Here is a 27,801-nt window from a genome sequence, read left to right as displayed (position 1 = left end):
TGTGTGTGTACTGTATGCATGTGTGTGAGAAAAAAAGTGAAATGTGTGACTATTACTTCAAAAATGTACATACAGCACGAACTCACGTTACTTTAGTAAACACATAAGGGACGGGGCTTTCACAGTGAGGGGGTGGGTTTACCAGGCGTGGGTGGTGACATGGAACAATGTCTCTATTTTTCTCAGGGGTGGTAGAATGGGGGCTGGGCTGGGTGGGGCGTAGCTTATGCAGGAAGGGGTGGAGCTACTTGGCGTTGGCGGAGCCACTGAGCATCTTCCTGACGGCCTGGCAAATGGCTTCGCGGTCGATGCCGTAGATCTTGAGCAGCTCGCTGGGCTTGCCACTGCGCGGGACATGGGCCACCGCCAGACGCTGCAGGGTGAAGCCCTGCTCATTCACCACCGCTGAGCATACTGCCTCCCCCAGGCCACCTGAGGAACAGCAACATTAAATGAAATACATGAGAGTGAGAAGACTAAGGAAGCATCGCTGCAAAAGGATCGGGGTCAATCCAATTTCATTAAGTCAATTTGAAATGACAGTAATCCTTCCCCCAGCTCTGATACACTCCCCAGGAGTAATTTAGAATGACATTGAGCTCAGACCACTTTTCCCCCCCTCTATTAGTAAAGCTTTTTGATTCCAGATGATAAACTGATCCTAGATCTGTGCCTGGAGATGCCTACTCATTGGTCTTGAGATCTTGAAGATGAAGCCATTGGTCTATATCTGTCGCCATGCGCGCGCACACTCTCTCTCCATCTTTCCCCCACCATATTCTCCCCCTCTCATTCTTTCACTCTCTTTTTTCTCCTGCTATCCCTACACTCTTAGAAAAAAGGTGCTATCTTGAACCTAAATGGGTTCTTTGGTGGCCCCCATAGGAGAACACTTTGCATAACTATTTTTGGTTTCAGGTAGAACCCTTTTTGGTCCCAGGTAGAATCCTTTTGGGTTCCATGTAGAACCCTCTGTGGGAAAGGGTTCTACATGGAACTGAAAAGGGTTCTACCTGGGACCAAAATGGTTCTACATGGAACAAAAAATGCTTCTCGTAGGGGGACAGCTGAATAACCCTTTTGGAACCATTTTTTCCAAGAGTGCAGTCTCTCCCCCCTTAGGGGGCAGAGAGGAGGTTGCTACTGCTACACGTCGTTGATTTAGGTCACAGAAGCCCCATCGGCACACGCTCCACTAAGGAAATCTGACAGCACTCTGCCTCCCTGGCCTTCACACACTCACTCACGCACGCATGCACACACAGACACACACACAAACACACACACAGACAGTCTTCCTCCTTAGCAAACAAAATGCACCAGAACAGAATATATCTGGCCCACGCCCACCATGACAGCGCAAAACCCGCTATGCCTCTCAAGCCAATGAGAACATGCCACCGCATCACGTCTCAGCCACTCTGAGCCAATGAGAGGATACCGTCTGTATAAATAAATAATGCCGAAAAAAGACAGGTTGCCAGGTTGCAATATATACGGCTAAATGACATACAAGTATTCTTGAGTGCCGGATTCTGGTGTAGCAGAAAGGCTCCTGACTCCGGACCAAGCATACCGCTGGCGACGGGTTTGAGCCCCATCTTTGTCATTTTCCTTTCTAACCCCTCTGTGTCTATCTCCCTCTCTAACTTCCTGGTGTTCTAGCCAAAAATAACAAATATGTGAGGTCGGAACTCTGGTCGGGAAAAGCATACCTTCATAGTAGTGGTCCTCCACGGTGAGGATCCGGCCCCTGGTCTGGCGGGTGTGCTCAATGATGGTCTTGGAGTCCAGGGGTTTGATGGTGAACGGGTCGATCACCCTGATAAAGATCCTCTCTGGGAAAACAACAAGGTGGGAAACATGGTGTTTATCAACAGTAGTGTATAGGATTGGAAACTCCCCAGGTTTTCCAGAAATCCTGGTTAGAATATTCCTGGAATCAGAAGGGAATAAGGAGAAAATCTAGAATACTCCACCCAGGATTTATGGAGAACCTGGGAATTTTGGGAAAGTTGACGTCATTTTGAAACCCCAAGTATAGTGTGTTTCAGTGGAGAAACGAGAACAAGATTCGAGCAACTATACAGAGAATGGCATTAAAACCTTCAAACAATGAGGTTCAGATATAGAGAGGGATATCACTTTATAAACAGGATAAGCTTGAACATATAATTGAGAAAGGCCAACACTTACAGGATATAGAAGTTGTGCGCCAACACTAACGAACGGATTGGATTCAAGAGCAAATTCATTAACGCATGTAGCCAATATTAGAGCATGCAGAAAAGAGAGAATGGCCACAGCCAGGAATCATCAAATCCCTATACAGTTCGGTTCTGGGTTCCAAGTCTTTCTTCAAGTCTGGCTGTAGTTGTACTGTACCTTTCTTGAGCATCTCAGCTGCAGCCATGGCCTCATGCAGGGTGATCCCAGCTCCGATCACGGTCACCTTGTCCTCCGCGCTCTGGTACACCACCTGAGATGGACAGGGATGAGTTAACAACAAGGTTTCAGCACATCTCATAAAGCTAGACTATTGGATGAGATTCATCGTTTACTCCACTTCGAAGACAACCCTCTCTGTGTTCATTTGCAGCCATTCAAACATTTGTACGGCATCCATAATAGGAACTCTTTCAGTTGTCAGACAATACTTCTTCAGTGAGGGAGTTCCTAATATGGATGCTGTAGAACTGATTAAACAAATCATCTAACTAATCAGCTCTTGTCCGGTTTGGTTTAGTCTAGGCTGTGATAGTCTGTGTGGTTAATGTAATGTAGAAAAGAGTTCACCTTAGCCTGTCCAACATGGAAGTCCTCGTTGCTGCTGTAGATGATCGGGTTCTCGGGGTGGCTGGTTCTGATGTAGCAAACGCCCTTAGAAAAGAGATTGGAACACTATGGTCATACATTTTAGGGTGTGAACACAAAGCATATCCCCTGGTGTTGGGGCAGGGGCGTAGGGAGATGCATCAATGTTGGAGGGCCAATAACATTTGGTGTGAGGGGATAAGAACCAATAGCATTTTGGTGGGAGGGATTATGAGTACCTTTGTGCTGGCAGCCAGCTCCACGGCCTTCTCAATAGACACACCATCGCTGGGGTAGAAGATGGTTGCCATGGGGATGGCCCTAAACATGGCTATGTCCTCTAGACCCATCTGAGACGGCCCGTCCTCTCCTGGAACACTCAAATAGATTAATATCCTTCCAAAATGTTGTAACATAGAAAGAAAATACTATTTGTTGCTCTTTATTGAGATTTCCTGGTGCAAACCACATCCAGCCAAGACTCCAGGCAGGCTCAAGCAAACTTTCAAGATATTTGAAAGATTTCAAATATTATTTCAACCCAATATAAAGCTAAAGGCTAGGTGGACTGACATGCAGGTGTAATAAGACAGGCAGACAGACAGACAAGAATGCGGACAATAGGACAGACAGACAGTAGGACAGACGGACGTAGAGAGCGTGGCATGCAGTGTACCTGAGGGACTAACAGAGGAGAGGGACATCAGGTCCCCTGGTGAAGGTGACAGCATCCAGGACAGACAGGGTCAGGGGGGAGAGGGAGGTTAGGGGACCTTAGGGGGGTGAAGGAGGTGAGGAGGAAAACACAGAAGTGGGGTAAAAGAAAGAGAGGAACTTGGATCAACTGCACAAGATGGATAGTCACGTTGGGAATTCAGTACCATTTGAGGGTTTTTTGACTTGAGGAGCCAATAGAAAGAGTGAAGAGAGTGAGAGAGGGGGTAGAGTCACTGGAGAAAGAGTGGGGTTGTGTGACCAATGTTCCCTCAATATTTGGGGGGCACTGAGCAAATTTACAGTTTTAGACAGTAGCCAACAAAATCAATGGATCAAATCCTATAACATTTTCACACGGAAATAGCTTTTGATTTCCATGATATAGCCTACAGTAGCCTATGTGTGGTGTTCAATGCAGGCCTACATTGCATGAGACATTTAAAAACATTTTTACATTATGAAGGGCTTGACATTAATGATTTTTTACACCATGGGCCAAATAGGTGACTGTAAATGGCATTTTATTGTGTTGTATGATACAGGAAACCACTTTACAAAATAAAATGTATTATTATTACTATACAGAGAATTAGACAATGTAGGCTATCCCTCTGCATATTGGCTTATTTGCATATTCAAGCCTGTCTCAAAATACAACATTGCTCCTTTTTATTAAGACATAAGCCTTTTATCTGACTGGCTTTTCAAATACAGCTTGAAATGTAACCTACACGTTTTGTGCTACCCCTGCCAATATAATTCTAGTCCGTTGCGCTCTCGCTCTCCCTTCAACAAAATCACAGACCAAATCTTGCAAAGTTAGACTTGTTTTGGTTTGTTGCATTGAAAAGGGGCTGATATAATGTTGATTCAATCACAGAAAAAACGTTGATCTATAAAGTGAAAACTAATGGAGTGAACTCAGTGAAGTTCAATCTCTTGCGTCTCTGCGCAACCTGGTGTTTCTGGCAGTCCTGGAGGAGGTGCACGACCACGCACACAGGCAGTTAAGAGGGAATATTCGTTGAGGTGACAGAGATGGAAGAGGAAGCGAGACATCCCACTTGCAGTTTTTTTCCAGGTTCAATGAAAGTCAATTAACTAAGTAAACCAGACCCAGCTGCTATTGCGTTGTTGTTTATGTGAGACACACCCAGTTAAGTAGACAGGAACATAATATATTTTTTTCAATGGTAAACGGCTAGAGTGAACTATCTTAATTTATCCACCATCTTTGGTGACAGGTTGCAGGTTGCAGTGTATGGGGGTGATGGTGGGTGGTTGTGGGAGTGGCGTGGAGTGGAGTGAGGATTTGGGGGTGTGCCCGGGGTTTGTTTGGGGGAGGGTCAGACAGACTCACCAATGGACAGGCCACAGTGGGAGCCACACAAGTTGATGTTGCTCTCTGAGATGGCAGCCATGCGGAGCTGGTCGTAGGCCCGGGTGAAGAAGGAGGCCAGGGTGCTGGCGTACACAACGTTCCTCTCACGGGCAGCGCAGCCTGTGGCAACACTCACCTAGAGGGAAAAGGGGAAGAAAGGAGTTACATCACACTATAACAGTGGCGGCTGGTGACTTTAGGGAGATTAGTTACTGAGAATAATGGATGGACATTATTTTAATAAAGCTGATGGCAGAACAATATTTCATCTTCCAAGTAACTCTCAATACATTTACAAGGACTGCGTCCCAAATGGCACCCTATTCCTTATATAGTGCAGTTATTATTTTGCGCACTATATAGGGAATAGGGTGCCATTTAAGATGCAGACATAGATTCAGGAAGACCATCCTCCTTTTCTTCCCTGAATAAGCCTCATCCGGAGCTCGGCAGTAAATCTAGTCCCTATCTATCCTTACAGGAACATGTAGTTCATCTCTATGGTGGTCCTGCAACTGCAGAGACATAGCTTTGTAGGCTACTGTAGATAAATTAGCTTCAGCTGAAGGTGAGCGGAACCCAGAATCACATAGAACACTATTTATTCTATCTCTATGACTTATTTTTTGTCCGCGCTACAGACCACTATATTGGTCTGCTAATACAGGACTATTAAAGGGCCAGTGCACTAGGTTTGTGAGAAAAACAATATATACACCTACTCATTCAAGGGTTTTTCTTAATTTTTATTATTTTCTACATTGTATTACAATACTGAAGACATCAAAACTATTAAATAACACATATGAAATCATGTAGTAACCAAAAAAGTGTTAAACAAATCAAAATAGATTTTATATTTGAGATTCTTCAAAGTAGCCACCCTTTGCCTTGATGACAACTTTGCACTGTAACGTCTGCTTCCAGCTCACACTCTCAAACACATAGATCCCCTGAACGCAGATCACTCTCCAGATCCCAATCACCTGAATTCTGATCACCTGTTCACACACCTGTATGTCATTATCACACACTATTTAGTTCAGTTCTTTGCACACCATAATTGTGAGATATAATTTGTTTTGTGAAACACGTCTAGTCGGAGCGCTGTGTTTCCCATACTTTATCCTCCCGTGTATGATAGTTGTGGCCTGCCTCACTAACTACGCCTTTTTGCCTATTCCCTGCCTGTACTTTAGCAGATTTCCTGTTATCAACCTATTGCCTGATGTCCTGGACAAAGTTACTAGCCTTTTCCCTGCCTGTACTGTTGTCTTTTTGGACCCCGTGTGTATGACTTTCTGCCTGCCCCTGGACCCAGCTACCTGCCTCCTCCTGTGGTCTTTCACAAATAAACACCTGCTGCGCTTGAAACCAGCTCTACGTCTCCCATTATATTCATTACAGAATACCTCACCAAAAACGACAGATGGATTCAGCGGAGCTGCAGCCACGTCTAGCCCGACAGGAGGAACGAATCGATGAACTCTGCGACCTCGTTTGCCAGTCCATTCCTGCTTCACCGATATCAGGTGCCACAACCTCCTCTCGTTCATCCCCCTCCCCCCCCCCCCCCCCCCCATATCCGTGCCTAATAATTACGACGGCTCCCCAGGGAAATGACAAAGATTTCTCATGCAATGTAACCTGTACATAGACCATCACCCTGCTGATTTCACCTCTGACAAAGACAGGGTGGACTTCATCATCTCCCTACTCACAGGCAAAGCTCTGGATTGAGTTACAGCCGCTCAAAGTTCTGATCTTTCCTCTGAATGACGTTTCCACGCCCTCTTCAAGGAGGTGTTAGACCATTCAGTTTCAGGTCGTCACACCGGGGACCTGTTATGTGCGCTGCGACAGGGCCATCGCTCCACCACTGAGTATGTCCTTGAGTTTCGCACCATGGCTGCCAGCAGAGGATGGAGTAAACCAGCGCTATATACAGTCTACCGGAGGGTCTAAATCGGGAGTTACAGACCGAACTGGCCAGCAGAGGAGATTTAACTGACCTAAACCAATACATCCGGATGTCCATATCCATTGGCAACCTACTGGTGGACCGCAGACCTATACAGTCGCCCATGGCCTACAAGTCTTCCACGCCCTTCTCTCGTCCACCACGGTCTAATAGCCCCGAACCCATGCAACTCAGCCGCGACCCTCTTACGCCTGCCGAGAGACATTGGAGGTTATGTGAAAACCTGTGTCTCTATTGTGGACAGAGTAACCACCTACTCAATAGCTGTCCGATTCGCCCCCCCCCCCCCCCCCCCCCCCCCCCCGGCTCTGCTTTCTGGTAATGGGATCACTCAGTTTGCGGAGGGACTAGTGGACTCGGGGGCCGCAGGTAATTTCATTGACGAACAAGTGAAACAACAGTTAAGACTCAAACTAATCCCTGTTAAAACCTGTTAAGGCTAGGGGGTGCTGTTGTCACTATTTATGGAAATCGTGTAATTTTTGAAACGGCTTCCTACAAACTTCTTGATCGTACAATATGCATATTATTATTATTATTGGATAGAAAACAGTCTATAGTTTCTATAGCCGTTGAAATTTTGTCTCTAAGTGGAACAGAACTCATTCTACAGCAATTTCCCTGACATGGAGTCAGATTTCACACATTTTGGCCCCTGTTCTGGAGTCAGTTTTAAGGCCACTGTTATTCCTATGAGTATACGGACACTGCTTACGTCTTCCCCTGGATGCCTTTACGTGATGACGCTTTGAATGGTATCGATTGCCCAATCACAGCCACTATAAATGAAAAAATCCTGTAGGTAGGACCTCTTTTCTAGGTGCGTCATGCGCGCGGAGGATACCGACCTACTGTTTTTCCAAGCATTAGTGTAGCCTGTTATATTTCTCCGGTCATATTTTTACTCGTTATAGGAGTTAAAAACATCATAAGGTAGTTAATTTAAAGCGTTTTATAGCAATTTATATCCGTTTAGTGCGATTTTGGGACATTTATTTCTGAGCCACTGTGAATCTCTGGGCACCGTTCCAGTTCATGCCGAACGCAATCTGCATTTCTGCATGGCAAGAGGACAGCTTTCGACCAAAAGACGATTAGACCCAAGAAAGGATTCTTTGCCCAAGATTCTGATGGAAGAACAGCTCAAAGTAGGAACAATTTATTATGATAAATCGTGTTTCTGTCGAAAAATGTTAGTGGCTTAGGACGCCATCTTTTTTGACGTAGCTTCGCTTGGCGCAAACTGTATTGAAAAGTAAGGATAATTTAAAAAATGTAATTCCGCGATTGTATTAAGAATTAAATTGTCTATCAATCGCTGTCCACCCTATATTTTTTAGTCACGTTTATGAGTATTTATGTATACGACTAGATCACTGTCTAATATGGCGCACGGCATTTTCTGACCAGCTCGGCTACTTTTCTCATTGTATAACCACAATTTTGGTGGCTAAATATCCACATTTTCGAACAAACTGTATATGTATGTTGTAATATGATGTTACAGGAGTGTCATCTGAAGAATTCTGAGAAGGTTAGTGAAAAAATTAATATCTTTTGGCGATGTTGACGTTATCGCGCTCTTTGGCTAGAATCAATGCTGGGGTAACGTTTGCATATGTGGTATGCTAATATAACGATTTATTGTGTTTTCGCTGTAAGACACTTAGAAAATCTGAAATATTGTCTGTATTCACAGGATCTGTGTCTTTCGATTAGTGTATGCTGTGTATTTTTACGAAATGTTTTATGATTAGTAATTAGGTAAGACACGTTGCTCTATCTATTTATTCTAGTCGATTTGTGACGGTGGGTGCAATTGTAAACTATGATATCTACCTGAAATATTCACATTTTTCTAACAAAACCTATCCTATACCATAAATATGTTATCAGACTGTCATCTGAGGAGGTTTTTTCTTGGTTAGTGGCTATCAATATCTTAGTTTAGCCGAATTGGTGATAGCTAGTGGTGTTGGTGGACAAAGAAAAAATGGTCTCTTTTGCTAAGGTGTTTACCTAATAGATTTACATATTGTGTCTTCCCTGTAAAACATTTTAAAAATCGGACATGTTGGCTGGATTCACACGATCTGTATCTTTCATTAGCTGTATTGGACTTGTTAATGTGTGAAAGTTAAATATTTTTAAAAAATATTTTTTTTGAATTTCGCGCCCTGGCTTTTCAGTGGGGGGGGGGGGGGTGCCGCTAGCGGCACCCCAGTCCTAGACAGGTTAATCCTCCCTTTAGGATTAATGGACGGATATCCTCTCGGAACTGGTCTTGTGACTCAAATGACCGACAGTATCACCCTTCAGATTGGCCTCCTTCACTCTGAGGTCATTCAGTTAATGGTGTTGTCTTTGCCTAAAGAACCCCTCATCCTCGGTCACCCCTGGCTAAGCCTTCACGACCCTGCCATCTCTTGGCGGGGGGGAACTGCTGTCATGGTCTCCCGCCTGTTTTGAGAACTGCTTCAATCTACCCTGTTGAGCCACCTCTATGGAAGGATCGGAGTTTGCCATTCCAGCCCACATCCCACCTGTATATGCACAATTCCAGAGTGTCTTCAGCAAGAAAAAGGCGTCCATTCTGCCCCTCATCGCCCGGAGGACTGCATGATCGACCTCCTTCCTGGGGCAACGCCTCTTAAGGGTCAGATCTATCCCTTGTCCATCCCAGAGAATGAGGCTATGGACACATATATAGAAGAGGCCCTCAACTTGGGATTCATTGGTCCATCCACGTCTCCGGCTGCATCCAGTTTCTTCTTTGTGAAAAAGGATGGTAGTCTCCGTCCCTGCATAGATTACCGACCCCTCAATGACCTTACCATCAAGAATCGCCTCCCTCTGATTCCAGCCGCACTAGAACAAGTTGGACAGCATACCATCAACTCCAAACTGGACCTACGTAGTGCTTACAACTTGGTCCGTATCCAAAGTGGGGATGAGTGAAAGACGGCATTCATCACCGCTAAGGGTCACTACGAATACCTGGTTATGCCCTACGGTCTCACCAATGCAGTAAAAGGTTACTCGTTTAGTGCCTTTTTATTAGAGACAAGAGACCATACAAAACATCCACCGATTCAATACCAGTCCTTCATGAATGAAGTTTTCCAGGACATGATCAACCAGTTCCTCATCATGTACGTTGACGATATCTTGATCTACTCTCATTCCATTGCAGAACACGTACAGCATGTGCAACAGGTCCTCCAACGTCCTCCAACCTTCCTAGTTTTCGTGTTGACACCAGGAGGGGTCAACATGGACGAAGACAAAGTCACGGCCGTGCTTAACTGGCCCAAACCTACCATCATAAAGGAACTACAACGTTTCCTAGGATTCTCCAACTACTACCGCCGGTTCATCCGAAACTGCAGCAACAGAACCGCTCCTCTCTCAGCTCTCACCAGTCAAAAAACCCATATCCTCCAATGGACCGACACCGCCCTTACTGCATTTGAGACCTTGAAACGCCTCATCACATCTGCACCCATCCTTAGGCAGCCAAATCCTACCTTTTGTTCTGGAGGTTGATGCATCCGAGGTCGGCGTGGGAGCGGATCTCTCTCAGCGGGTAGGGACACCTCCCAAATTACACCCATGTGGCTTCTTTTCCAAGAAACTGTCACCCGCTGAGAGGAACTATGATGTTGGGAACCGAGAGCACCTTGCCATTAAGCTGGCTATTGAAGAGTTGCACCACTGGTTAGAGGGAGCTCATCACCCATTCCTTGTCCTTACCGACTACCGCAATTTGGAATACTTGAGAAGTGCTACGAGGCTCAACCCCAGATAGGCTCGCTGGGCACACTTCTTCACACGCTTCAACTTCACCGTCAACTATCTGCCTGGCAAGAAAAGGCTGACTCCTTATCCCATCTATTTGACTCCCCTTCCTCTAACCCAAGCCAATCCTGCCTCCGTCTTGTGTCATGGGACCCATACACTGGGAAATCCAATCAGCCGTCCAAGATGCCCTACGTCCCGACCCAGCACCTCCCGACACCCCTGCAGGAAAGACCTACATTCTGGCGTCCGTCAGACCCCAACTAATGCAGTGGTGGCATACCTTGCTGAGTTCTGGCCATCCCGGGATCACCCGGACCACAGAGCTACTGACACGCAAGTTCCGGTGGTCATCCCTAACCGCAGACGTCCGAGATGACGTTCTTTCCTGTCCCGTCTGTGCATGGGCAAAGAGCCCTTGCCAACTACCTACCGGTGAGCTCGAGTATTTACCTACACCACACAGACCATGGTCCCACATCGCCATGGATTCCCTCACTGATCTGCCAGACTCTTCAGGCTTCACAACTATTTTTGTTGTAGTGGACCGGTTCTCCAAGATGTGCCGACTCATCCCCCTTCCGCATCTACCTAATGCCATGGAAATGGCTGAGTGCATGTTCCAACAGGCGTTTTGTCTGTATGGGATCCTGGAAGACATCGTTTCAGATCAGGGATGCCAGTTCGTCTCCAGGGTGTGGCGAGCCTTCTGCGACCGACTGGGGGTCTCCATCAGCCTATCCTCCGGATACCATCACCAAACCAACGGGCAGACAGAACGCCTGAATCAGGAAATAGGGAAGTACCTTTGCCAACACTGCACCCACCAACCACACGAGTGGAGTCGCTATCTAGCCGGGGCCGAATAAGCACAGAACTCCCTGGTGCATTCCTCACTCCATCTCACTCTTTTTCAGTGTCTCCTCGGATATCAACCCCCCGTGTTACCATAAGAAACAGAGCCCAAAACTGTGCATGCCGTCTGAGTGGTTTCGACGGAGCACATCGGCACCTCCATCAAGCTTCCCTCTCCCAGAAACGGTTTGCCGACCTACTCCACTCTTCCACCCTGGGCAACATGTGTGGCTCTCTCCCCAGGACATCCGGCTTCGTGATCCCTGCAAAAAGTTTAGTCCCCGGTTCATTGGTCCCTTCAAAATAACACACCGCATCAATCCTGTCACCTACAGTCTCCAGTTGCCTCGTCATTACCGGATCTCCTCATCCTTCCATGTGTCCCTCCTCAAGCCTGTGAGATACAGCCCTCCATCCTCCAATGGCGCAACTCGGCGCCGTTTTGACGTCGGTGGTGCACCGGCTTATTCCATCCAAGCCCTCCTTGACTCCAAGCGCCTGGGTGGTCGCATCCACTACCTGGTGGATTAGGAGGTGTACGGACCAGAAGAACGGTCCTGGGTCCCCGCAAAGGACATCCTCGACCCAGCCATGATCCTGGCTTTCCACCGTAACTGTCCTGACCGCCCAGCTCCACGTCCCACGTCCCCCCCCCCCGCTCAGCTTCCTAGGCCGCCAAGAGCTGCCGTGGATGGGGGGGTACCATAACGTCTGCTTCCAACTCACACCCTCAAACACGTAGATCCCCTGAACGCAGCTCACTTTCCAGCCCACTTTCCAGCTCCGACTCTCAAACACATAGATGAACGCAGTTCACTCTCCAGATCCCAATCACGTGAATTCTGATTACCTGTTCACACACCTGTATGTCATTATCACACTATTTAGTTCAGTTCTTTGCACCCCATCATTGTGAGGTATTGTTTGTTATGTGACACGTTAATTTGGAGCTATGTTTTTCCTGTAATTTAATCCTCCCATGTATGATAGTTTTGGCCTGCCTCACTAACGACGCCTTTGCCTATTCCCTGCCTGTATGTTAGCCTATCGAATTTCCTGTTATCAACCTATTGCCTGATCTCCCGGATGACGTTACTAGCCTTTTCCCTGCCTGTACTGTTGCCTTTTTGGACCCCCTGTCTGCCTGCCCCTGGACCCAGCTACCTGCCTCATGTGGTCCTTAACCAATAAACACCTGCTGCGCCCTGCGCTTGAAACCAGCTCTCTGTCTACCATTGTGTTCATTACCTGCACACTCTTGGCATTCTATCGATCAGCTTCACTTGGAATGCTTTTCCAACAGTCTTGAAGGAGTTCTCACATATGCTGAGCACTTGTTGGCTGCTATTCCTACAGTCTGCGGTCCAACTCATGACAAACCATCTCAATTGGGTTGAGGTCGGGTGATTGTGGAGGCCAGGTCATCTGATGCAGCACTCCATCACTCTCCTTCTTGGTCAAATTGCACTTACACAGCCTGGAGGTGTGTTTTGGGTCATTGTCCTGTTGAAAAACAAATGATAGTCCCACTAAGCGCAAACCAGATGGGATGGCGTATCGCTGCACAATGCTGTGGTAGCCATGTTTAAGTGTGCCTTGAATTCTTACTAAGTCACAGACAATGTCACCAGCAAAGCACCCCCACACAATCACACCTCCTCCATGCTTCACGGTGGGAACCACACATGCAGAGATCATCCGTTCACCTACTCTGCATCTCACAAAGACACGGCGGTTGGAACCAAAAATCTCCAATTTGGACTCATCAGACAGGACAGATTTCCACCAGTCTAATGTCCATTGCTCATTTTTCTTTGCCCAAGCAAGCCTCCTCTTCTTATTGGTGTCCTTTAGTAGTGGTTTCTTTGCAGCAATTCGACCATGATGGACTGATTCACAGTCTCCTCTGTACAGTTGATGTTGAGATGTTGCTGTTACGGGGGACAGGTAGCCTAGTGGTTAGTGCGTTGGGCCAGTAACCGAAAGGTTGCTAGATTTAATCCCTGAGCTGACAAGGTAAAAATCTGTTGTTCTGCCCCTGAACAAGGCAGTTAACCCACTGTTCCTAGGCTGTCATTGTAAATAAGAATTTGTTCTTAACTGACTTGCCTGGTTAAATAAACTTGAACTCTGTGAGCATTTATTTGGGCTGCAATTCCTGAGGCTGGTAACTCTATTGAACTTACCCTCTGCAGCAGATATATAACTCTAGGTCTTCTTTTCCTGTGGCGGTCCTCATGAGAGCCAGTTTCATCATAACGCTTGATGGGTTTTGTGACTGCACTTGACATTTTCCGCAATGACTGAGCTTCATGTCTTAAAGTAGTGATGGACTGTCATTTCTCTTGGCTTATTTGAGCTGTTCTTGCCATAATATGGACTTGGTATTTTACCAAACAAGGCTATCTTCTGTATACCAACTCTACCTTGTCACAACACAACTGATTGGCTCAAACGCATTAAGAAGGAAATTCCACAAATTAACTTTTAACAAGCACATTTGTTAATTGAAATGCATTCCATGTGACTACCTCATGAAGCTGGTTGAGAGAATGCCAAGAGTGTGCAAAGCTGTCAAAGGCAAAGGGTGGCTACTTTGAAGGATCTCAAATATAAAATATATTTTGATTTGTTTAACACATTTTTAGTTACTTTATGATTCCATATGTGTTATTTCATAGTTTTGATGTCTTCACTATTATTCTACAATGTAGAAAATAGTAAAAAATAAAGAAAAACCCTTGAATGAGTAGATGTGTCCAAACTTTTGACTGGTAATGTATATACACTGAACAAAAATATGGCAAAATGCAACAATTTCAAGATTTTCCTGAGTTATTTAAGTTCATATACAAAAATCAGTTAATTTAAATAATCTCATTAGGTCCTTATCCATGGATTTCACATGACTGGGCAGGGGCACAGTCATTGGTGGGCTTGGGAGGGCATAGGCCCACCCACTGGGGAGCCAGGCCCAGCCAATCAGAGTAAGTTTTTTGCCACAAAAGGGCTTTATCACAGACAGAAATACTCCTCAGTTTCACCAGCTGTCTGGGTGGCTGGTCTCAGACGATCCCGCAGGTGAAGAAGCCGGATGTGGAGGTCCTGGGCTGGCGTGGTTACATGGTAGTGTCACGCCCTGACCTGAGTTATCTCTGTTTTCTTTATATTTTGGTTAGGTCAGGGTGTGACTAGGGTGGGTACGTTAGTTTTGTATTGTCTAGGGTTTTTGTATGTCAAGGGTTTTGTAGGTCTAGGTATTTATATGTCTATGGTGGCCTGATATGGTTCCCAATCAGAGGCAGCTGTTTATCGATTGGGGATCATATTTAGGTAGCCATTTTCCTTTTGGTGTTGGTGGGTTCTTGTCTATGTGTAGTTGCCTGTCAGCACTCATTTGTATAGCTTCACGGTTCGTTTTTGCTATTTTGTTAGTTTTGTTCAGTGTTCATTCTTATAATAAAGAAGAATGTACGTATACCACGCTGCGCCTTGGTTTCCTCCTTTTGACGGCCGTGACAGGTAGAGATAATTAATAGCTTCACAATGCTCAAAGTGATTTTTTTTACCTATCTACCAATAGGTTCTCTTCTTCGTGAGGCATTTGAAAACCCCCTTGGTATGTGTGGTTGAATCTGTGTTTGAAATTCACTGTTCGACTGAGGGACCTTACAGATAATTGTATGTGTGAGGTACAGGGATGAGGTAGCTATTCAAAAATCATGTTAACACTATTATTGCACACAGAGTAAGTCCATGCAACTTATTATGTAACTTGGTATTGGTAATCATTTTGAAAAACATAATTCAACATTTACATTATGGGGTATGTGTGTAGGCAAGTGACAAAAATATCTATGTTTAATTAATTTTAAAATCACAACTAAATGTGGAAAATGGGTGCGGCTACTTTCTAAAGGCACTGTATATTTTGTGAAAAGTGCAATGTGACTGCAAAAGAGACAGGTTGAAATGTCAATTGTCATCAAACAAATGGGAAGTTTGATTGAAATACAGGACAATCTGTTTTTGTAAATTAGTAGTGTTTTAATTTGTTAATAAAGTGCGGCACATGATTGTTTGGTTGCGAGATGTGGGATAAAGGGCCAAAATGCAGACATGTGGCCACCCTAGACCGGAAAATACAAAGGGGTTAAGTGAGGTCTCCATGGGGACAATGACTGCTGAGCGAATCACAATCAAAACGAGGGGTCACGCCTCCCAGAAACCCAGACCTATGTTACGTAAAAGTCAGTGAGAAGTCAGTCAGTCCAAAAGCACACGAGTTTATGGTTCCATGTGAGAGGAATCAGCGGCGTGCTTCTCTCGAAAACCCCCTTGGTATGTGTGGTTTCTCTCTCACAAGTTGTAATTTCCTGTTTCATATCTCAAAAGCTCTCCCCGATCCCCCTGCTCTTCTCTTCACTGTCGCTGTCTAAACCTTTGAGTTGCCATTGGACTCATTCCTATTCCATATCAGTACCAGATAGAAGTACTATTATCCAATTTCCTTCTGCCCCACTTCTAACCTGGACAAAGAGGGTAGCACTCTTGCCATTGACATGATCGTTATTCTCTTTCTTTGTGTGTGTCTCTGTCTCTTTCTCTCTTTATGTGTCTCTGTCTCTTTCTCTCTATGTGATTGTTTGAACAGCAGATTGCCCCTTTAATACAGTATTCAAATACACACGACTCCAATGATGACATAAGTAACTGATAATCAACGAGGGACAATGCCTTCTATGGAAAATAATGAACGACGTGGAAGGTGTGTTCCACAACGTGCTAGCGGAGTGGAACTGACCTTCACAGAGTTGCATTATCTTCCATAAAACGCATAGAGCCCGAGTTGATTATCCCTTTCATACTATACTATGGCTATAATTTAACACATTTGCTGCTGGAAATGTGTTCATTTGCAGGTAGAAATGTGTTCAACCTCCACTGAAGTAGCTAGCAAGTTTACTAGATAGCTACAGCAGTTGCCTTGGTAACCAAACAAACAGACTTGCTAGTTTAACTAACTATTATGAGAATCGAATTCAACAATGCCAATAATGTTTTCAATTCGACTTTTTCTTTCAAAAGCGGCTCAAACGTAGAACAAGAACGAACTATAGCCATAGAATTCTACCTTGCTGATATATCGTGCATTATTTAAGCAATAAGGCACGAGGGGCATGTGGTATATGGCCAATATACCACGGCTAAGTGCTGTTCTTAAGCAAGATGCAACGCAGAGTGCCTGCATACAGCCCTTAGCCGTGGTATATTGGCCATATGCCACAAACACCCGAGGTGCCTTATCGCTATTATAAACTGGTTACCAACGTAATTAGAGCAGTAAAAATACATGTTTTGTCATACCCGTGGTATATGGTCTAATATACCACAGCTGTCAGCCAAGCAACACTCAGAGCTCGAACCACCCAGTTTATAAAGGGAAATAATACACGCTCTAGAATGCCCTTCAAGCCAATCCGAAACGAGTATTCAACAATGCCATTCATAATGCAGTCATAAATAAATCATAACATGAACAGCAGTGCCTCTGATTTTCTCATTATTCTCTTATCAATATTAACGATTCCCCATTAGACAATCTGTCTGTCTCATTTGAACCTGCCATTCTAGCTTTATTCTACACAAGCATCTTTATAACAATGGTATATCAGCCAGCAAGCCAGCTAGTCAGCCAGGCAGTCTGTCAGCCATCCATTCAGTCAGTCAGTTTGGGGCGGCAGGTAGCCTAGTGATTAGAGCGTTGGACCAGTAACCGAAAGGTTGCTAGATCAAATCCCTGAGCTGACAAGGTAAAAATATGTTGTTCTGCCCACAAACAAGGCAGTTAACCCACTGTTCCTAGGCCGTCATTATAAATAAGAATTTGTTTTTAACTGACTTGCCTAGTAAAATAAAATTAAAATAAATAAAAAGTCAGTCATTCAGTTAGCCAGTCAGCCATCCATCCATCCGGTCGGTCAGTCAGTCAGTCAGTCACCCAACCAGTCAGTCAGATCAGCCAAACGGCCACACCCACCCTCCTCACACTGATTCATATTTCACTTAGCTCAGCATAACTGTCATAACGGCTGTTCATCAAACAAAGCCCTGACCTGAATAGGCTGCCAGGCTGCTGCTGCAGGAGGAACCAGCCAAACAGCAGCAGTACAGTAATACAGCCAGGCCTGAATGACAACTCTCCCCAAAATGTTCATCTATTGTCAGATTGCAATGAGAGGATATGAATAGAGGGTAGGTAGCCTAGCAGTTAGAGTGCTGGGCCTGTAACTGAAAGGTCACTGGTTCAAATCCTCAAGACGACAAACCAGCCAGCTGTGCGGAGAGAGGGAGCACGGTGGATGGAGGAAGCGTGGTAAGGCATTGGAGGAGGAAGCACAGCGGAGGGACAATGTGGGAGAGAGGATGTTTGGCATGGTGTATTGTAAGTGGGTCATGTCTCTGCCTCTCTCTCCAGCATTACATTATGGATGGACCTACATCCATTATTCATCAGGCCAACCTCTGTAACACTGAGAGAGAGAAACGTTTTTATTCAGGCAATCAGACCTGAGAGAGGGGGAATTCGCTCAGCGAGTCAGTGGTCTGAACAGAAGTAAAGAGGCATTTTGTTATAGCGAATCAGCATCAGCAAAATTAGTGACAGGCAGAGCAAGGGTACAAATACTATTTGAGATCATTTCAAATACTTTATCTGTGCTTGATTGAGCTTGTCTGGCTTAATGGACCAATAGATTCGTCCAGAAACTGTAAAGCCCCGCCATTTGGCCCTTCAAACAGGCTAGAGAAAAAATGCTCATGGTATCTCAAAGATTTCAAATAGTATTTGAACCCAGGTCTAGGGACAGGGCATTCGGTTGAGCATCAGCGAGAGAGACGTCAGCAGAGGAGAGAGGACAGCTAAGCTGAGCCACGAAATGCTGCTGCAATTGAGTAAATATTTCAACAATGCTGAATAGATTTTTTTTAAACAAAAAGTATAATTTAGAAGTCATTTTAAAACAGGATGGCTTTTAAAAGCTTGGTTTAGTTAGAAAGAGTGTTGTCTGGGTTTATAGAATGGTCATAATTGGCTTATAGAGTAGTCCTTCCCAATCCTGACTACATATACCGTACCAGTCAAAAGTTTGGACACACCTACTCATTCCGGGGTTTTTCTTAACTTTTACTGTTTTCTACATTGTAGAATAATAGTGAAGACATCCAAACTATGAAATAACACATATGGAATCATGTAGTAACCAAAAAAGTGTTAAACAAATCAAAATATATCTTATATTTGAGATTCTTCAAAGTAGCCACCCTTTGCCTTGATGACAGCTTTGTACACTCTTGGCATTCTCTCAACCAGCTTCATGAGGTAGTCACCTGGAATGCATTTCAATTAACAGGTGTACCTTGTTAAAAGTTAATTTGTGGAATTTCTTTCCTTTCCTTCTAAAGACCAAGACCATACTATGGCAAGAACAGCTCAAATAAGCAAATAGAAATGGCAGTCTGTCATTACTTTAAGACATGAAGGTCAGTCAATCCGGAAACTGTAAAGAGCTTTGAAAGTTACTTCAAGTTCAGTCAAAAAAAACATCAAAAGCTATGATGAAACTGGCTCTCATGAGGACCACAACAGGAAAGGAAAGTTACCTCTGCTGCAGAGGATAAGTTAATTAGAGTTACCAGCCTCAGAAATTGCAGCCCAAATAAATGCTTCACAGAGTTCAGGTAAAAGACACATCTCAACATCAGCGTGAATCAGGCCTTTATGGTCGAATTGCTGCAACAACAAAAAACTACTAAAGGACACAAATAAAGAAGAGACTTGGGCCAAGAAACACGAGCAATGGATGTTAGACTGGTAGAAATATGTCCTTTGGTCTGATGAGTCCAAATTTGCGATTTTTGGTTCCAACCTCCGTGTCTTTGTGAGACGCAGAGTAGGTGAACGGATGATCTCTGCAAGTGTGGTTCCCACCATGAAGCATGGAGGAGGAGGTGTGATGGTGTGGGGGTGCTTTGCTGGTGACACTGTTAGTGATTTGTTTCGAATTCAAGGCACACTTAACCAGCATGGCTACCATAGCATTCTGCAGCGATACGCCATCCCATCTGATTTGCACTTAGTGGAACTATTGTTTTTCAACATGACAATGACCCAACACACATCCAGGCTGTGTGAGGTCTATTTGACCAAGAAGGAGAGTGATGGAGGGCTCCATCAGATGACCTGGCCTCCACAATCACCCGACCTCAACCCAATTGAGATGGTTTGGGATTAGTTGGACCGCAGAGTGAAGGAAAAGCAGCCAACAAGTGCTCAGCATATGTGGGAACTTCATCAAGATTAGTGGAAAAGCATTCCAGGTCAAGCTGGTTTAGAGAATGCCAAGAGTGTGCAAAGCTGTCATCAAAGCAAAGGGTGGCTACTTTGAAGAATCTCAAATCTAAAATATATTTTGATTTGTTTAACACTTTTTTGATTACTACATGATTCCATATGTGTTATTTAATAGTTTTGATGTCTTCAGTATTATTATACAATGTAGAATATAGTAAAAATAAAGAAAAAGCCTTGAATGATTAGATGTGTCCAAACTTTTGACTGGTACTGTATGTGATAAAGAGAAAATCAAGAAAAACTCAATAGGGTTAGGGTCTGAGTAAGGGTTAAGGTTAGGGTTAGGGTTAGGGTTAGGGTTAATTTCATACCATGTTCTGCTGCGCGATGTAGCACTCCACAAAGCGGTTGGGGTGTTCGTTCTTGAAGATCTCTGAGTAAGTGAAGTTGTTGGTGTCTCCATCCAGGACCACCACGCGCTCATTATAACGACCCAACTTAGCCAGGGCCATGCCATAGGCCTTCCTGGTGGAAATCTGTAGAAAAATACAACCAGTCAATCAATAAATCAACTAATCAATTAATTAATCAACCAGTCAGTCATCAATAAGTACATTTTTCTGTCTGTGTATTCATGTATCATTATACCACCTTCTCTCTGACAGTAGTCAATCTAAGGTGTGAGTGACTGCTTCTATTATGATATACTGTTTGCGACTATGGGGTGAGCCCCAGTGGAGTCAATATTCCTGGGATAATTGTACAACCACATACGTACAGTATATGGTGAGATGCATGTACTGTATGTTACCTTCTCTCCCTGCTTGTAGGCGGGTGCGCTGGGCATGCGGACGTTGCGCAGGCTGACTGGCGGGGCGTCCTCTATGGGCGTGGTGGGGTACAGGCGCTTGCTGCTGTTCGTGATGCGCGCCTGCAGATCCTTCACGACTCCCTCAGCCATGTCCTTGGACAGGGGCTTGGCATGCCAGCCCATCTTATCTTCCACGGCTGGTAAACGCAGACCAACATAATGTTAGAATACACACATGCTGTATACACAGCAGTGGTGTAAAGTACTTAAGTAAAAATACTTTAAAGTAGTACTTTAGTCGTTTTTTGGGGGGTATCTGTAGTTTACTTTACCGTTTATATTTTTGACTACTTTTACTTCACTACATTCCTTAAGCAAATATTGTACTTTTTACTCCATACATTTTCCTTGACAGCCAAAGTACTCGTTACCTTTTGAATGCTTAGCAGGACAGGAAAATAGTCAAATTCAAGCACTTATCAACCGAACATCCCTGGTCATCCCTAATGCCTCTGCTCTGGCGGACTCACTAAACACACATGCTTCATTTTAAATGATGTCTGAATGTTAGAGTGTGCCCGTGGCTTTCCGTAAATTAACCATACAAGAAAATGGTGCCATCTGGATGTTAAATATAAGGAATTTGAAATGTTTTATACTTTAATCTTTGATATTTAAGTATATTTTAAACCAAATGCTTTTAGACTTTTACTCAAGTAGAATTTTACTGAGTGACTTTTACTTTTACTTGAGTCATTTTCTATTAAGGTATCTTTACTGTTACTCAAGTATGACAGTTGGGTACTTTTTCCACCACTGATACACAGTAACATTTGAATGGATATATAGGCCCAGGGGTTTTAGCCTGACGATGTGATCTCCTGACGGGGAAAACCCCCAGACCTGGAGTCAGGTCACATGGTCAGGAAAAATCAATGGCCCAACACCTTATATACTTTACACACCATACTGAGAGGTTAGCCCATCAACAGGTATGATTGATTGGATGTAACCAATAGCCATATGAGGGTAAGAGTACCTGGGATTCCCTTGCCCTTGGTGGTCTTGGCGATAATGGCAGTGGGCTGGTGACGAGCCTGGCTCAGAGCCTTACACAGCTCCTCCACACTGTGGCCATCCACGATGATGGCATGCCAACTGTAGACAGCAACACACACGTTAGAAAACCCATTTCACATATGGAAAGGCATTCACACACTTTCTCTTTCACGCATGAACAAACAATTCCACATATGCCCACTAATGTTCACATGTGCCTTCACACATTCATAGACTCTCTCTAGCTGTCATTACATTGAAAAAGAGGATCTCTACCTCTCTTACTCACTCTGTCCTTCTCACTCGTAAACCTACTTTCACACACACACACACACACACACACACACACACACACACACACACACACACACACACACACACACACACACACACACACACACACACACACACACACACACACACACACACACCCAAAGGCCTCGCAGCGTTTCTGGTACTTCTCCACGTGGTGCTGCAGGGGCGCTGGGTCGGTCTGGCCCAGGCGGTTGATATCCAAGATGGCCACCAGGTTGTCTAGCTGGTAGTAAGAGGCAAAGGACATGGCTTCCCACACTGCCCCCTCAGACAACTCCCCATCCCCCAGAAGGCAGAACACATGGTAGCTAGGCAAGAGAGAGGGATGGGGGGGAGGGTGAGACAGGTGTGTGTGTGTGTGTGTGTGTGTGTGTGTGTGTGTGTGTGTGTGTGTGTGTGTGTGTGTGTGTGCGTGTGCGTGTGTGTGTGTGTGTGTGTGTGTGTACATGTGCGCGTGTATACACTCTTAGAATGTTTTTTTCCAAAAGGGTTCTTCAGCTGTCACCATAGGAGAACCCTTTCATGGGTTTCATGTAGAACCCTTTTGGGTTCCATTGAGAACCCTCTGTGGAAAAAGGTTATACATGGAACCGAAAATTGTTCTGCCTGGAACCAAAAAGGGTTCTTCAAAGGGTTCTCCTATGGGGACAGCCGAAGGACCCTTTTAGGTTCTAGATAGCACCTTTTTTTGAACAGTGTAGATTCAAGAAGTGGTAAGATCAAAGTATCATTCTACCCAACACCAAATAGTGCTCTATGAAACCTTTCAAGTCAAATTCATCCATTTCCCCTGAAGTGACAGAACGGATTGAACGCCCCCTGGGATTTGTGAAAGCCCTCTCCCACAACGGGAAATTGGTAACCTTTACCCCTCCCTCTATCCCACTTACTGCATTCCCTCACATCTACGCTGACTGAGGCTTCTAGCCACATAGACTCCTTAGAACAAAGCAAATGCTCATCTTTTAATCTAATGGCCTGATAATCTGCTTATGTCATCATTTTCAACCACCACCCACACAAAATCCTCCTCTAGTACAAATCTATCCAGGGCAGGGCACATTTTCAGGACTGGCAATATCCGCATACCACATATCAGAGATCCGCATTCCTCATTCTGAGACAAACCCTGAATTAGACTGGGGAATGTGAGTCTGATTTTGAACAATAGACTGAGTGATGAATGCTAATGTAAAGTCTGAATTGGATTCTGAGACAGAATCTGTCTGGATGGTGAAAATAACTGAGTTGTGGCCGCCGGGGCTGTGGTTATTAGAGCAGAAGAATCGGAAGAGCAGAGCATGCAGATACTGCGCACCCAGAGGACTTTAGAAAACCTCACAGTGCCCTAAAGAACTCTAAAATAGCTTACTATGCTCTAAAGAGCTCTAAAATATCTCACTATGCTCCAAAGAGCTCTAAAACACCTCACAATGCTCTAAAGAGCATTAAAATACATCACTATTCTCTAAAGAGCTCTAAAATACCTCACCATGCCCTAAAGAGCTCTAAAATAACTGTGCTCTAAAGAGCTCTAAAATACATCACTATGCTCTAAGAGTTCTAAAATACCTCACTGTGTATTTGAGTCCATACTTAACACTTTAGAATTCAGAGGCCTGCAAAGACCACACATTTGTGTGTGAATGTGTGTGAACTCCTACCTGGACTTGTCAAAGTACTTCCCGGTGTAGGCCATCCCACAGGCTACACCCAGACCCTGGCCCAGAGAGCCAGTGACCACATCCACAAACTGTTGCTTCTGAAACTCCAACACATACACAGGAACAGGACTGTCACTATCACCATAGAGAGCAAGGATGTGTTGAGTAGGTTATAAAACTTTTAGCTATTATTATAGGTTACAAGTTGTCAAAGTTCAGTGAGGTACTCCCTGAACTTGTCCAAGAAGAACACACATTTCCATTTTCAGTTTTGCTACGGTGCTAACTGCTAGGCTAATAAAGGTGAGGCGTAGGTTAGCTGTCAGGCTATTGAAGGTGAGGTGTACGCTAACCTTTAGGTTAGCAAAGGTGATGTGTAGTAGTTATCACTCACAGGTGTGGGGTGTCCCTCCAGGTTGGACTCCACCTGGCACAGAGAGAGCAGCTCACTCTCCTTCAGGAAACCAGTCTCTGTCCACATGGAGTACAGGGCCGGGGCAGAATGACCCTAAGGAGAGGAAAACCCGTGTTACTCTAATACAACCCAGGACATAACCACGTAACTATTTCACAACCAGGGAGTGTAAAATACATTGCGTCTTATGACTGTAGCCATATCATATGACAATCGCACACCAGCTGTAACACAAGTGTATTACGTAAGTCAATATGCATGATAGAACTTCACAGAAGCAGATCCTGACCGTTATATGACCTGTATCCAACCAAAACAGTGGAGGTGAGCTGGAGGATCTCACAACATGGATCTGACAACAACAGCAATAGAATGCAACAATAGTGTTCTATTTAATTCCAATAGTCTCACCTTCGATAGGATGAAGCGGTCATTGTTGATGTTCTTGGGGTCCTCTGCGCGGTACTTCATTGTGTGGAAGAACAGAACAGACATGATCTCTGCAACGCTGCAGCATGATGTGGGATATCTGGGAGACAAGGAGTACACTCTTAGGAAAAAGGGTTCCAAAAGGGTTCTTTGGTTGTCGCCATAGGAAAAACCTGTTTGGTTCCAGGTAGAACCCTTTAGAACCCGTTACTGACAGGTGTTCACATCGCAGACAGACTCATAGACACACACACACACACACACACACACACACACACACACAGAACAGAAATATAACTTTACAAACTCAAAAACACTCAGAATTCAATCAGAGTCTAACTGGGTTTTAAGTGGCACAGTCTAAAATCTAAGCTTGCCAAGGAATTCTAATGGGACAATGGGGAAATATGGGTAATAATAATTAGAGTGGAATAGTCTATCCAAAATACTGATGAGGGGGCCATGCTCAAACCGAGATGCCCCATTGGCTCCCTCTTTTTCCCAATTACAGTGATGTCAACATCCAAGGGGTACGTTGATGGGCGGCCTTGGAGATATGTGGACCATTTTGGCATGAGCACAGAGTCAGACAGCCATTTAGTCAATCAGTCAGAGGGCGCCATTTGGAATCACATTCATCACCGGGCTTATAACCTTGTGGTCGTCACTAGTTACAAAAGCCACAAGGTCATTTCTACAATTTATCTTCTTATAATGTGATTTTAACTCTAACCTTAACCGTAACCACACTGCTAACCTTACGCCTAACCCTAACCTTAAAATAAGACCAAAAAGCTTTTATTTTATGTACATTTTTACGCTATAGCAAATGTTAACTTTGTATCTAGTGGAAACCTTTGTAACATTTAGCTCCCATTTCCAGTCAGCGAATTACGTAAGATGCTCTAAAAACGTAACAAAACTAAGAAATTCTGGCAAGTACCCTAGCCTAACCACGCAAAAAAAATACACTTCACTTTTCACCATATTGAAATTGGTAGAGGGGTTTTTCCCCAATCACCAACCGCATGGCGTTTGCTCATTGTCTAGGCTTGCGCACTTGGTCTATTTGTGGATGATTTGTGGATAGGCTACGGTCGAATGATGGAGCCATGATGGAATTAATGGATGCTGGAGTTTGTGTTAGAGCAATAGATGATGACTGATAGCCTTTCTCAAATAAACGTGTGATTTCTCTTCAAAAATCACAATTAAATATGGTCTTTACAGAATTACCCAACGTGCGCACGGGCTCTCTATTTAATTCAATAATAACACTCTAGCCTAATATTAAATTAGATTGGGTGTTCACTCTAAGAGTAATTGCGGAGTAATGATTCATAATATTTAATGACCAATATACCCCCCCATCTAAATCAACGAAGATGGCGGAGGGCACGTCCCAGCCAGGGTTATCTCCATGCGCTTTGTCTCGTGCCAACAACTGACGCGCAAGCTCCGAGGGCTCCTACATCACTTACCTGCCTGCGGTCAGACAAATGAAGACGCGCTATACTTTCCCCAAGATACAGGAGTTAATTTCAGACACTACAGCAACATGTATCCTTTCATGAACTGATGCTGTTCACAATGGAACATTTTCTAATATCGAAAAAAACGAAAGAATCTCATGTTGAGCCACAATGGCCATACATCAATCTTGCACAACAGAAATAAACAAAATAATCCGTAAATTGTTCAAGAATACAGTGTTGTACAAATAAACGATATAAACAGATTACCTAACTTTACACTACTGTATGTCTATATAAAAATCAATACATACAGATGTTGACGAAAATATAAACTCTTTATGTTATTGTTACCGAAAGTCGTTATCGTTTTGATCTGCATCACATATGTGCAGTGACTCACAGCATCATAGGGTAACATGGGGTAACTAGCCCCCCTTAAGAACAGTGTCCCATTGCTGACACAAAAAAGCAACATTTTGTAAAAAAAATGTGGTATGTGGATGATGGTCCTGCTTAGACAAACAAACTATGAAGGGAAATAAGCGGCTACAGTCTACCCCAGGGGGTTAGTTACCCCAGTTACCCTACATTTCATCTTCAACTCAGTTAAATTTTTCCATCGCTCACACGAGAACAAAAAGAAAACATGCCGTTTCATTTGTATTTTACATGGATGTGCATGTGCACCTGTGTGGATGAATCAGTCTTTATACACTCTTTCCTAGATTTACAACTGTGTGTATGTGTTTGTGTGTCTGTGTCCGTTTGAGTTAAAGGGTCTTACCCGCTGCCGGCTGCAGTGGTAGCCTTGATGCAGTTTATTCGGAGGCGGTTGGCGATGTTCCGGAGTGCCTGCACCGTCTGCTGGTCGGGTTTGTGGTAGTCCTCCATGAAGGCAAAATGTCTAAGCACCAAAAGCACCAAAAGCACCAGGAAAGTGAACTAGACTGCACAGAGGCTGTGTGTGAGTGAGGGTTGGCAGAGAGAGCCCTGCTTGTGTATATGAGTGGCAGAGAGAAGAGGTGGAGAAAGGAGGAGAGGCAGGATTTATCCCTGGCACGTGTACACAGTAGGAGGAGGATGGGACTAGCGGTGTGGGGCGGGTCTGAGTACAGAGGTCAAATCGCACTCTATGCTGGCTAGGACTGCACGTGAGTGTGCAAGGAGGGGTGTGTGTTAGGGGTGTGTGTGTCTGAGAAAGAGAGAAAGAGAGAAAGAGAAAGGAGGGGGGAGTCTGCCCACAGAAAAGGGGACCAGGGAAGCATCTGCCCACAGTTAAAGCGTCTGCCCACAATTATCTTTGGCTTTAGTGTCTAAACTCATTACCAGATTTGGGATTTGTGAGTCTTGTCCTTTGTTCCTGTCAACCTCGTGCGTGACTTCGCGATCATGGCTTTGTTTTGTGTGTGTGAGAGAGAGGGGTATTGTATAGAGAGGAAGTGAAATCATTTAAGTGGCTTGCCAAGGTTTAATTTGTTTAATCCTAAACCAACTGAGGCTTGTAGCGAGAAAGAGAGAGAGAACGAGCATGCACACAAGAAAGAGAGGGAGGATGAAAGAGAGAGAGAGAGAGAAACTTTTTATTCATTGGCAGAGAGAGAGAGTGATGAAAGAGCGTGAGAGAGGGTAAGTGAGTTAGAGACAAGTGATGGAGAGTAAGTGAGTTAGAGACAGAGTGAGAGAGAGTAAGTGAGTTAGAGACAAGAGTGAGAGAGAATGAGTTAGAGACAGAGT

The 27,801-nt window shown here is 44.5% G+C and overlaps 1 protein-coding gene across 1 annotated transcript; it reads right to left on the bottom strand.

Annotated features, from left to right (window-relative positions):
- Positions 1-244: 244 nt before the first annotated feature.
- Positions 245-26,958, bottom strand: LOC120026113 (transketolase-like). The gene is made up of 14 exons (XM_038970935.1): positions 26,852-26,958; positions 24,575-24,692; positions 24,143-24,256; positions 23,749-23,846; positions 22,201-22,392; positions 21,750-21,868; positions 20,711-20,907; positions 20,271-20,435; positions 4,892-5,048; positions 3,054-3,184; positions 2,797-2,880; positions 2,386-2,479; positions 1,716-1,838; positions 245-432 (listed from the first exon to the last, which is right to left on the bottom strand). Exons 1-14 carry the CDS (start codon positions 26,956-26,958, stop codon positions 245-247), a joined length of 1,887 nt encoding a protein of 628 aa, XP_038826863.1.
- Positions 26,959-27,801: the final 843 nt, after the last annotated feature.

The sequence above is a fragment of the Salvelinus namaycush genome, chromosome 2, assembly GCF_016432855.1.
Source record: "Salvelinus namaycush isolate Seneca chromosome 2, SaNama_1.0, whole genome shotgun sequence".
In the NCBI taxonomy this organism is placed as follows: Eukaryota; Metazoa; Chordata; class Actinopteri; order Salmoniformes; family Salmonidae; genus Salvelinus; species Salvelinus namaycush.
This window is presented reverse-complemented; position numbering and strand designations above follow the sequence as displayed.